Source organism: Coturnix japonica, chromosome 2, assembly GCF_054131305.1.
Source record: "Coturnix japonica strain WE chromosome 2, WE-NBRP24, whole genome shotgun sequence".
In the NCBI taxonomy this organism is placed as follows: domain Eukaryota; kingdom Metazoa; phylum Chordata; class Aves; order Galliformes; family Phasianidae; genus Coturnix; species Coturnix japonica.
Genome location: NC_140664.1, coordinates 100,180,882 through 100,193,499, shown reverse-complemented (window position 1 = coordinate 100,193,499; position 12,618 = coordinate 100,180,882). Strand labels below are relative to the sequence as shown.

Sequence of the window (12,618 nt, the reverse complement as noted above, 5' to 3'; positions counted from 1 at the left end):
CAATGGGAACCGCACTACTGTGGGGTCCACACTCGCTCGGGTTAGTGCCGGCTGCCGGCCCCCCTTCACAAGCACACAACACTCGCCACACGCCGGATTCCCAACCCAGACCGGACTATACTCACCTGTCCTGCGTCTTCGTCCGGACTTTCGTGCACGAAATTTAAAGGGTTAACCGGTTTTTCCTTGCCTTTGTGTTTTAAATTTCGGATCGTCGGCAGGAGTAGGGCGGGAGGATAGGAGCCGAGGCCACCTATTTAGGCGGGGCGCCCCCTCAGGCTCGTACCCACGCCAGTATTCCCATCCGAGTCACGGCACCAAATTGTCATCAATTTACAAGCAATGAGCCGATAATGTTCCAATTAGAAACTTTCATTAATTGTAGCGGGTAAAACAAAAAGGCAATTCAGCGCTGGGCGACAGGGGAATCCTCGTTCCTCCAACTGCCGCACCTTCCCGTCCCTTGCAACTTCTTTTGTAAGGTCCATCCCGAGTGTATTGTCCTTTAATTGGTCGGTCGTGATCGTGCCACTTGGTGTGTCGTTCCTTGGTTGGTCCTTCCGTGAAACTTTGTATCCATCGGGGCGCGCTTTGCCTGTAACTATGCAGAGTACACAATCTACCCATAAAATTAGAGTGTTCTGCAACCCTTGTGGCCTCCATATTCCACCATCACATCCCGGTCCTAATGAACAAGCACTCCACCACAATGCTACCACATCCCGGTCTTAATGAGCAAACATTTTATCACATTAACTGTCACTGTTTGCAACCAAAAGATTGTATGTAAAGGCTGACTGAACTCCGTATGTTCTCACTGACTTCCTTAGCTCCTTCACTGCCTCATAAGGCAGGGATTCCCAACGGGGGACCTGATTCGGCTGATACAACACAGGAAAGGTTTGCAACGTGTCAGCATCACCCCTTAATATCGCTTCTTTTCTGCACTGCTCTGAGACACCGCAGTACGCTGTAGGGAAATGTGTCATTCCTGCTCCCTTCAAAGTATCACCAGGAGGAAATGCGTCCGATTCGCTTTCTGGATCTACTGGACCGGGGTCACAACGTTCCCCTGGTCTCGGTCCGTCCGTGTCTTTAACCACGTTCCACCACGAGGGGGGGGCGGCACGGCGAGGCGCAGAGAACGACGTGGGCGGAGCAGAGGGCGGGGGCGCCGTAGAGGCCGACAAGGCGGCGAGCGACGTGTGAGGGGCGGCGGGCGGCCGCGCTGTGGTAACGGCTGCTTGTGTCGGAGCGCGGCCGCTGTTCTTTTGTGCGCTGGGCTGGATGTTTCCCGACCGGCGTCGGCAGGTGACGGTGTTGTGGCTGTCCGAGCGGCAGTTCTGGCACCACACACCGTCGGCTTGGCAATTCCGTCGCAAATGTCCCTTAACGCCGCACCGGAAACACTGAAAAGAGGTTCTTGGGCCTGCACTGGTTACCGCAGACGCTTGTAAGGGTGCAAGAGCTGCTAACACTTGATTCTGAGAAGCCTCAGCCTGTGCCTTTAATCCTGCCCGTAGCTCTTTAATAGCCTCAACTATGAAAGCCTGAGACCCTGTGGGCACACTCGATCATCTGTCTAACACTTACTCTATTGTCCAGTTACTCCTCAAAGTACTTAGAATGCCACGAGCTGTAGCATTACAGTTCTGAAGTGCACAATGTTTTAGCATTATTTCCCTCATGTACTCTGGTACTCCAGCCTTCTCTATGGCTCCGGCTACCTTATCTATGATAGTAGCCTGTGTGCTGCCTGCAGGATCAGGGGAATACACCCCTGGCAGCACCATCTCTTGCACCACTTCCAACACCTCACCGTCTCCTGCCTCTAAACACGCCACAAGGTTTCACAAAACCATGGCTAGTTTCTCACCATCACAGGGCATCCTGTTGTTCTTGCTGTCCTTGCAGGTGGTATGGCTGCTTGCTTAGCTGCACTGTGTTTACGACCCTTCTCAGCTAACCAGCTGTAAATAACACTCTCTACAGAGCTCTGCGCAAATCACAAATGCCGCCCTTACACATACAGGAAAAAATGCACATCTTTTTCAGCATTTATTTCTCTAAGGAAAAAAAAAAAAAGAAAAACGGTGAAAAGCCCTCAAAAATGTATATCAAAGTAGAACCCCGGATTTACTGTGTTAGTAAGGAAAGCAGCGGCAAGCCTTGCAGAAAACCAGTGTTTACCAAGATGCTTTAATGACTGCTAGTAACCTAATGCCAAAGCAGATGATTCAAATTGGTTATTTACAAGAAAGCCTCCTGAGCACTAAAACAAGCAGTGTAAACTCAGTGGTGCTGGGGGTGGGAATTGGGATTGCTGGGAGCCTTGTGGTACCGCAGAGCTCCCATGCTCTTCTGGTGCCAATGTCGGCCCTTCCCAGTTCCCAAGAAACTTAGGCTTGCTGCAGCTCCCACCTACATGCACCTTGTACCCCAGCAGCCCCAGGAGGAACATCTCAACCAGAATGTTGCTAACGATGGGTTTGAGGTCTTACGACTCTCTGTCTCATCAGTTCTGGGTTAAACGTCTTTTGTCGTCGTTGCAAAGGTACCAGCTCATAATTGATGGTTTCTTGAATCGTCGGTTTGGGGTTTGGGTGCTCAGGGACACAAAACTCAGAGCGCCCAATGGCCTTGAATTCTTACATCAAAGAGCTAAAATACAGGAGAAGGATTTAATTCTGTAGTGAGTACAGAATATTAGCTTTCCTTTGCCTGTCCCACAAAGCAGCATTGTGTCCATGTGTGCAGGGAACAGCCTTCAAGTTCTGAAACCAGGCAATGGCCAAAAACTGAGTTATTGTGGAGCCGGCCTGCAGCAAGGGCCCAGCTCCTTGTCACTGCTCCCCATGGATGGGAAGATGGTTCATCCTTGCATGCTGCTCATGGCTTTCCTGAGAGGTTTGCTGCTTTGGCTGTGTTTTGAGCCACAGATGGGTTCTAAGAGCTGCCTCAGAGATAGCTCTTATCCTTCATCAGCTTGGCTCACAACATGCCTGGCTCCATTTTGCTGCATGGTGCTGAAGGTTTCACTTCCCTACGTGAGCGAGGCCTGGTGTGGCTTGTCAGGGCACAAAGAAGGCACATGTAGGGCCCTCAGTGTCCCTGCTTAGTCCTGGACACAACCACGGAGGCCAGCCCTCCTCCAAGGCAATCTTCAGGGTGCAGGAACGACGTCTGAAAGGACATACTAGATACCCCTCAGGAGACACTGGCTTACACAAGGATTTGGGACGAGGCAAGAACAACAGAGGAGGCCAAATGGGTGCTGAGGGTGAGTGAGTTCCTCACCCGCCGCCGCCCCAGCATGGCAAAGGACCAGTTGGAGCTGTGGTCCTGGCTGTCACCCAAAGGAGGAGCTTATTGTTACTTATTGTGGTATATTTCCCTTCTCATAATGCGTTAAAAAAACAATTAATGCAAAATTAGTTCTCATTCAAGCTTAATGATGACTGTGTAAGGATATCTCACCAGGCTCCTCCTTCTCTTTCTTCACTTTAGCGATGGTTCGGGGTTGAAAAATGATGAGAAAGGAGGAAGAGAATCCTCCTCGTCACTGTCCAGTTTTGTTGTATCTATAACCACAGAGAATGTTCAGAATAAGATTTGTTCACTGCATATTTTAAATCATCCTTATCGGTTACAGTCAAGATCAGTCTCACAGATACGCCTTTCTGATACTACAGCTAGGCTAAGCGTGTACCATGTGCCTACTATACAAGCCATGTTCCTCTAAGCATCGGAACCTATTATTTCTTTTCCCTGCATAAATCTCAATACCATTACTCTTAAGAGTTCTGCATTAAATTTCTATTTATGGCATAAAACGAGGACTTCTCTTTTGTTTTCTTCTATAAGGTGCGGAACGTGTCATTACGCTGAAAATGGAAATTCCTGGATCCATGCCGCCTCTTATTCTAGAAATGTTGGAGAACTCTGAAGGACACGAACCACTGACACCAACCTCAAATGGAAACACTGCAGAACACAGCCCGAGTATCTCACCTAGCTCGGTGGATAACTGCAGTGTCAGTCAATCCCCTATGGTGCAATAAGACATATTCCAGCGACTTCAGACATTCCTAACACCTTATGTACAGGGATGAAAAGCAAGAAGAAACATTTTTTCTGCTGCTTATTTTCTGGATTTAATATATATAATATATACATGTATATATATAGATAGGTAAAAACTCAACAAAAACCAAGACATTTTCATATGTATCGATATATACTCCTTGCTGTTTAAACTCTTTCAAATAGAAAATGCAAACTTTTGAAACTCTAAATCAGCCATTTCATGAAAAAAAAAAAAAAAAAAAGAAAAAAAGAAAAGAAAAAAAAAGAAAAAAAAGTAAAAAAAGTTAAGCTTCTGTTTTTTGAACATACAAGACTGCATGGTGACAAGACAGATCTCAGACTTTCAATTCTGGTTGCATTTCTGATGACTTTGTACATACAGATGTATGGCTGTATTTTCTGTACTGGATGTTTGGTGCTTTCCTTTTGTCTCTCGTACCTAAAACGATCAAGACACCAACCAGATGAAATGGACCTGCTGTACACATCCAGAAAAGGAAATTTCAAGGACCATCTGATTAGTTAATATGAAAACTACTCTTGGATGCCCTCAGTTTGCATCTCCTTCCTTGTAAAAAGTACACGAAAATCCCTGCACTTGCAGAAAAGACATCGGTGTCAGCGTTAACTGCCAGATCAGTTATTCAGATGTCACTGGTTCCACTGTTAACGTCACTTTAAAATGGAAAAAGTGGTTTATTACCTGGCTGGAGACCTACCTACACCATTAACTACTGCATTTCTACAGCAATGACAGCCTCTACTTCTCAGTGTTACCATGTTTTTGTTTACTTATTCACAAGCCATTAGGGAAACTTCATGGGATGATAACCAGCCGACTCATGTACAGCTTTCGAATGGGTGAGTCCAGGGTATTTCCTTAAGAGTCGACCACCAGGAATGAGCTGGGCTACGCGGCCTTCCTGGTGCTAGGGAAGTACTGACAGGACTTCCAGAAACACAAGGAGAGAATCTGCCTTCTTGGCCTTGTTAAATCACCATGAAGCAGAGCGAAAACTGTGGTAGAATGGTTAACAGATTTAAAGTGCCAGTTTCTTAGGTTTCATTTAAAGCAGTAGTGGATTTTTAATTTTTTTTTTTTTAATTTTTAAATGTTTTTAATTTTAATGTTAATTAAAATGTTAACATTTTTTAATGTTTAACTTTATTTCAAAAAGCAGGTTTTTGGTGGAGATTTAGGTGCCTTCTTCCCATAGTTGTATTCACCTTCATTTTCTGAGTCAGAACCTTTCCTTTTCCTTGCCCCTCTCCCTTTTCCTAGGGGAGAGAACATAATTTCAATAAAACATCAGAGTTCGGCACGCTGGAAAAAACAGCAGGGACAATGCTACATCTTCTCCTGTCTGCGTGTAAAGTTGAAGTTCATTTACAGCTCAAGCTTCTTCTCAACAGGCAGAAAATACAACAGAACAGTTGATTTTCTCAGTTTTATCTCTCTCTTTTATACTATTTCTGGAGTTACCATTCTTTCCAGCAGTATTTAAGCAATCTAAACTCAAAGGCTGAAATCTCTACATAGTAAGTATTGACATTATGGTAGAAAGAAAGAAATTAATATCATTAAGAAGCTGGAAGAAATTCACATCTTCTCCTGCAGTGCCACTGAATTTGAAATACATGAATGCTGTTCCCACTTTTAAGATGATGATGGTGAAGAGATGATGCAAAGATGGAAGTGAAGAATTTGAAAAAAAGGCTTGATTTAGAAGGTAATCCTACACTAACCTTTTTGAGCAGCTACTGTTTGACTCAGAATTTTCTCTGTTGGTTCTGTGTCGAAAAATGATGACAAAGGAGGAAGAGAATCCTCCTCGTCACTGTCGAATTCTGTTGTATCTAGAACCACAGAGAATGTTCAGAATAAGATTTGTTCACTGCATATTTTAAATCATCCTTATCGGTTACAGTCAAGATCAGTCTCACAGATACGCCTTTCTGATACTACAGCTAGGCTAAGCGTGTACCATGTGCCTACTATACAAGCCATGTTCCTCTAAGCATCGGAACCTATTATTTCTTTTCCCTGCATAAATCTCAATACCATTACTCTTAAGAGTACTGCATTAAATTTCTATTTACAGCATAAAACACCATACATATTCTGTAGAACTTGCTAATGGTAATCAGATCAGTGAAAACAATACATTTTTACACATTTCAGAATATTTATGTTACCGCATAAATATAAGAAAGGGGAAGTTACTCAGCAGGGCCTGCCGCAGATTACAAAGGAACTTGAGAAAAAAAAAGTCTTATTTGAATCTAGAAGAATGGAGGCACGTAACTGAAACTTCTCCCAAACATCAGAAGTTGTGCGACCAGCAGGAGCAGGGAGGTGATCCCCCTGTACTCAGCTCTGGCCAGGCCGCATCTTGAACACCATGTTCAATTTTGGGTCTTTCACTACATGAAAGAATCCAGGCCCTGAAGCACGTCCAGAGAAGGACAACAATGCTGTAAGGAGACTGGGGCACAAATCTTATGGCTGGGAGAACTGGGATTGTATGCTGTAAGTAATACAGAATTGTTTTGAAGTATTTCTACACATCTCTTTAGGGAAGAAAATCAGATGAAATACTTATTGTGGTATATTTCCCTTCTCATAATGCGTTTAAAAAACAATTAATGCAAAATTAGTTCTCATTCAAGCTTAATGATGACTGTGTAAGGATATCTCACCAGGCTCCTCCTTTTCTTTCTTCACTTTAGTGATGTTAAATGCTAAGGCTGCAGTATTTACTGCGTCATCCCCACCACTCTCAGCTTGCATATCAAATTCTTCATCAAACTCCATTTTTATTACTACATTATCAGCATCACCCTAAAAATATTAACAAGTTGGTCAAAATAAAGTTATACCTTTATATTTCAACAATAAACTGCAATACAATTTTTAGAAGAGAATAAATTAAAGTAGACTATTATATTGACAATTTTAATAGTATTGGAAGGGAAAAAAAAGCAACAAAAACACTCCAGCAATAAGTAGTCATAATGGACTTTCAAATATAAAATAAGTCCAGCATTAACTTCTTTACACATTGAGTTAGCAAAACATCATACATATACAATGTTGATGGTCTTGATCAGCAAAACAATGTTGTATGGGCACTGAGAGAGGAAAGGCAGTGATGATCCTGATGATGATCTTTAAGTACTTCTGCTTTTGGCATCTTTTGGCTTGGAGGAGGGTGTGGATGATCAGGGTGTAGCAAATAACCATGCCCAGAAGCAGGAGGAAGAAGCCTATAGTGACTTTCAGAGCCAGGACGGCAACTCTGAAGGCCATGACAACGTTGGGCAGGTACGTCATTTTGCAGACCGTCACAGCACCGATCTGCTTGCTCTGGCTGTACATGATCTCAGGGAGGCACAGGCTGACAGATGCCAGCCAGACAGCCATGCACATGAGTTTGCTGCGCAGGATCCGCCTTTTCTTGGAAGATTTAGCTTTTGTTGCTTGAACAATGGTGATGTACCTGTCAAAACTGATGCATGTTAGAAACAAGATGCAGCCGTAGAAGTTGATCTTATACATGCTATTGACGACTTTGCACACTCCTTCCCTATTCTGAACTTTCTACAGAGCTGGCATGCACTAGAACATGCACTGAATTTTAGTTGCACTTGGGAAGTACTGAACAGTTCCTTAACTTCAGTTCCATCAGATGTAAACAGGGTTTCTGTGTACTTTTGTGATGAATTAGCTCTAAACACCTGCAACTCTCAGAGAAGGCAGCTTCGCCAAAGGATCGCTTTGGCTGAGTTTCTTCTTTTATAAGACAAGGGCTTGTTGAATTCTGGTCCTTACTCCACAGTTTGCAGTGAGGCAGTATTTACTTCTAGCATTGCACTGCACCTGCTTAGCATGGAGCCCCCAACATTTTGCCCTCCCGCAGGCTTTGCAGATCCCATCCAGCTTAGGAATTGGGATGTACGTTCCAATTTATAACGCCTTTGTGAGCAAAGCTCAACAGTTCGAAAAGCCAGAACGTTAACAATTTTTGGCTCAAAGCTTGCTCAGTGGCAGCTGTCTGAGATATAACCTGCTCAACAAGCTTTTGGAGTTAATGGTTAATTAGCTTGAGCGCAGTGGTAAGAGGATGAATGTGCTGTTCCTCCTGATGAGCAAGATGCAAGTACCTCAACAGCTACCTGTCTGTGACAAACAGAGCACAATACCCCCGGTAACTAGGGTAAGCAGGAGTTACCCAACAAACAGCCGTTGCCCCGGTAACAGAAAGGATGCAATGGAGGTACCCCTCTGCCCAACTGCATATTAGTGAGATACCACTGACCAACTTGCTGCCTCCCTGCAGACCAACAAGATGCCGCTGGATCCCTGATGGGGACTATCCTTGCTCTGTAAATCATTGCCTAGAATTTTTCTCTTTTCTCGCCAACTTTCCCATCTTCCCATCTGTTGCTTAGAACTTGTAATAAATCAATTGGAAAACATTGGCTTTGTTTGCTGCCTTCATCTTTTTCTGGGTGTATATATATGTGTATTGAACCATCTCCTCCAATAATTGGAGTGAGACACAGACCTCTGAAGGCTTCAGCTTAAGCTTTTGTAAAAACACGTCTAAAATCCTACAGATTTATTCTGTGTCCTTTCCATATGTCTATATACCAATTGAGTGACAAATGACCAGAAGCATTACTAGGAAAATAAGTCCTTATGAACACTGAAGAATATAAAATAATATTTTTCTTGTCATGAGACCTGGTAGGGCCTACAATCTTCAACCCCATTATGCTTAAAGTTGAGCTTGGGGCTTGGATTATAGCTTGCAGCAGCAAAAATATGGATGGGAATACAAATGAAGTTTCTCTTAACAGCATTAGGAGTAGTCAGCAGTTCTTCGCTGACTAATTTAATACAGAATATTCAGGATATCACTTAAGACAATATGTATCAGTCTTAACAGGTTATATGGCCTCAGACATAATTTAAACTAATACAGACCATTCTGTACATAAATAGGCCAACTTTATACAGCCCTGGCATGTATATTAATAGCACCTTATTGTGGGGCTTTTTCTCTCCCTAAACTAGTATCACTTACTGGCTTGCAATCAGGGTAGTCAAATTTGCTCTTCATAAGACTTGAAATTGCACTGTAGTTTTAATTATACTCAGACACTTATACTGTAACTTGCTCAGAAACATCTTCTGGTTTTAGCTGCCAAAGAATTGCAAGTCCCGTTCACATAAAATTTCATGTTCCACATGGGGGAAAGAAGAGATCTGTGTATGCCAGCGTCTGCGCATTCACAGAGGTGTAGGCAGTTACGTACTGGAATGTTTCTTGATGCTTTTTTTTCCTAACTAACCATTAGTGGGTGAACAATCCAACGCTTGGTGAATTCTGCTTCACAATGATAGGAAGAGCCGACATTGAAGGATCAAAAAACGATGTCGCTATGAACGCTTGGCCGCCACAAGCCAGTTATCCCTGTGATAACTTTTCTGACACCTCCCGCTTCAAACCCGGAAAGTCGGAAGGATCGTGAGGCCCCGCTTTCACGGTCTGTATTCATACTGAAAATCAAGATCAAGTGAGCTTTTGCCCTTTTGCTCCACGGGAGGTTTCTGGCCTCCCTGAGCTCGCCTTAGGACACCTGCGTTACGCTTTGACAGGTGTACCGCCCCAGTCAAACTCCCCAAATTCCCCTCAGTAATTAAAAAAGAAAAATAAACTTTATCATCCAGCGTGTATGTCTGCTTTGTGCCTTGTAGGGAGAGCTTTCTCTTCAAGGTAAATCAGATCTAGGCTGGAAGAAAGGTTGGGAAATAAGGAAAAATTAGAAGGCTAGAAGATAAGTTTTGAGTCCATTTATACTGAACGACTGTGTGAGTCAGAGGCAATTCTTCATGTATCACCTCTGCTCCTTGCCTCGGGGGGGATGGAGAAACATCTATGTGCATTTGTGGACTCGACACCATGTAGGCTAACCTGAGCTGCTGGGCCTGTCAGAACAAGGACAGGACTAGGAGAGGCCTGTGAAAGACAGAACTGGTTTTCTTTTGTTGTCTCAAAGCTTGCTTCCATGAGGCCTTTCGGATGATAAGACTGACAGGCAACTGCTAACTAGCTAGGAGGGTGAATGGTGGGTGTTGTGCCACAGTACTTCTGCTTATGATTGCAAAGATAAGCAGAAGCAGGACTAGCAGTCTTCTTCAGGGGTGCTGCTCGAAGGAGCTGACCACTGCAGAAGGCGATAATGCTTGTGTCTGGCAACAGAGACCCCGCTCCTTGCTGGCTTATCTGTGGGCCAGGAATGTCAAAAAGCTGGTTTTAAACCCTATTACAAAGTGTGTTTACCTGCTTGTTTGGAAGTTCAGTGTTTGCTCGAGATACGTTCCCAAAAATGCTGAGTCAAACTTCAAAGAAGAAGAAAAACCCCCACCAAAATGGGGGATAAAAGGCCCTCGCTAAACTGGGGACTTTGGAGACAAACTCCCAAAGACACCTTTGACGGAGAATTCCCTGAGGGGAAAACCTCGTCGGAAGAGCCCCCCGGGACCGGCTAGCTGCGGAGCTCCCTGGCTGTCTCCCATCCCCTGCGGTGATCAGACGAGTTCCTGAGATCCACGGACCTACTGTGTACCTCGCTGGACCCACGGTGGTGACTATCTCTTTTGTTCTCTGCGAAGACTCCTTGCTTCTATTTCCTACTTTCCCTATCGCCTACCTTCCCTTCCCCGTCTCCCAAAAAATATGGCTAGGACTTTAATAAACTGGTTGGACCAACATTTGAACCATTGCTTCTTAATCTCACGCCGGGTATATACACATATCATAGAACCTGGCCTCTCTCCTGCAAATTGGAGCAAGACAAGGCCCCACCACCATCAGCCATCGCTTCTTTTTTTCAGTTGCTGCTTATTTCCATGTCCTCGTGGGAGATTTCTGCTGGGGGCTGCAAGCAGAAGCTCAGAGGCACCCCTGGAATCAAGTCTCAGCCGTGCCTAGCATGGAATACAAGGGAATTCCATGCTAAACGCAAGATGATCCCAGCCCTAATGCAGTCTTACATGGGATTTTAGCCGAGCGTCGATCACGTGGAAGTGGTGACTACGTGTACCAAACTCAGTAGTTCAGGTTTCAGGGTGAATCCAACCATAGCATGTTATTTACTGAGACTTCAAGTGATGTTTGCAGCAGCCATGTCTCCTGGCTGTCCCGTAGTTGCCCTGCTCCCTGGAAGAGGCGTTCCTGTAGTGCCCATCTGTTGGAGGTGGGAGCTGCTGTCAGTTGAGCAGGTTTGTCTGTGGGAAGTGACATTTCCTCCTCCGCTCTCATGTTGCTTCCATTCCTCACACTGCAGACAGGCTGCTGCGATGCTACGTGACAGCCAGACAGTCACAGCCACCTCCGGGGGCCTTTGAGACATGGAATTAATGACAGTTCAGCACTACTGGTGGCAGTTCCCATCATGGCACATCTTTGCGAATCTGAGGAATCTAGGAATGAGGCAGGGGGCTCCTGGCCTACTTGAGGCTCTCAGAAGCCTCCTGTCAGTTCACTCAGACCTCATTTTCTGCAGACAGATGTTTTCTGTGGGTGATTGAGGCAAAACCCGTCTGGCTGACTCAGAGGGCCTCGGGAGCAGCCAGCTGCGCTGCTCTGCTCTCTGGCTGATGAAGTGCCTCGTCCCCAGCTTGGGGCCTCTGGACTGTAACGCTGAACAGGGGCTGAGGGGTGAAATAGTGAGGATGGGGCCACATGCCAAAATGCGATGGGACACACACACAGCAGGGAGGCCTCCGAGGAGCAGCACCTCTAAACCGAGCCCCGCTGGGAGCGCGCACTGCAGGCACTGCCTGACTCAGAGCAGGATGTCGTGACCGGGGGATGACCCGGTGCCCTGACCTGCTGAAAGTTCAGCGTCGTGTCACCAGCCTCAGCAGTTTCACTCGCCGGCCCCACATGAGAATTTTCCACCTCGGTTCTGCTGAGTGAGGGCGCAGCACTCACCTGTGTGCCGAAACGTGAGCGACCCTCATTGCTGCTCACAGCCACCAGGAATTCAGTTCGGGAGCAGGGTAAGTCCTCTTGCTTGAATTAACGCTATAAAGAGCAATGCTGGAATGGGGAGGGATCGTTTCCCAGGCCCTCATTTCCACCTTTTTCCCTGCAAGTGGAAGATCGGAAGGGGATTTTTTGGGCCTGCTGTGTGTGTTTGAAGGAGCTGTGTGTGTTCAAGGAAAGACTGGATGTTGTGCTGAGGGACATGGTTTAGTGGGAGCTATTAGTAACAGGTGAACGGTTGGACTGGATGATCTTTTAGGTCTTTTCCAACCTTGGTGATTCTATGATTCTATGATTCTATGAAGCTGAGGTGGTTTGTGTGTTGCTCCTGTGTGACATCTGATGGAGACAACTCATGGACACCTGCTGTCTTTACCGCTCACCCTGTGCGCAGACCTCCCAGTGCAGGGCAGCTCCTGGGGCAGTGCTGGGCAGGAGCATGGATGTCCCCATGCCATTGCCCCCCATTTGG

The 12,618-nt window shown here is 45.5% G+C and overlaps 1 protein-coding gene and 1 pseudogene across 8 annotated transcripts in view; one reads left to right on the top strand and one right to left on the bottom strand.

Moving 5' to 3' along the window:
* The window catches only part of FYCO1 (FYVE and coiled-coil domain autophagy adaptor 1), a 45,872-nt gene extending 39,719 nt beyond the window's left edge, over positions 1-6,153 (top strand). For all 8 annotated transcript variants that reach the window (XM_085540520.1, XM_085540519.1, XM_085540518.1 and 5 more), the window contains one exon: positions 3,865-6,153. In XM_085540520.1, coding sequence (XP_085396646.1) covers positions 3,865-3,946 — 82 coding nt within the window. In that variant the 3' untranslated portion in view covers positions 3,947-6,153. The remainder of the gene's footprint in view (positions 1-3,864) is intronic.
* Positions 6,154-6,457: 304 nt separating this feature from the next.
* On the bottom strand, positions 6,458-9,212 carry LOC146762086 (C-C chemokine receptor type 9-like; annotated as a pseudogene).
* Positions 9,213-12,618: the final 3,406 nt, after the last annotated feature.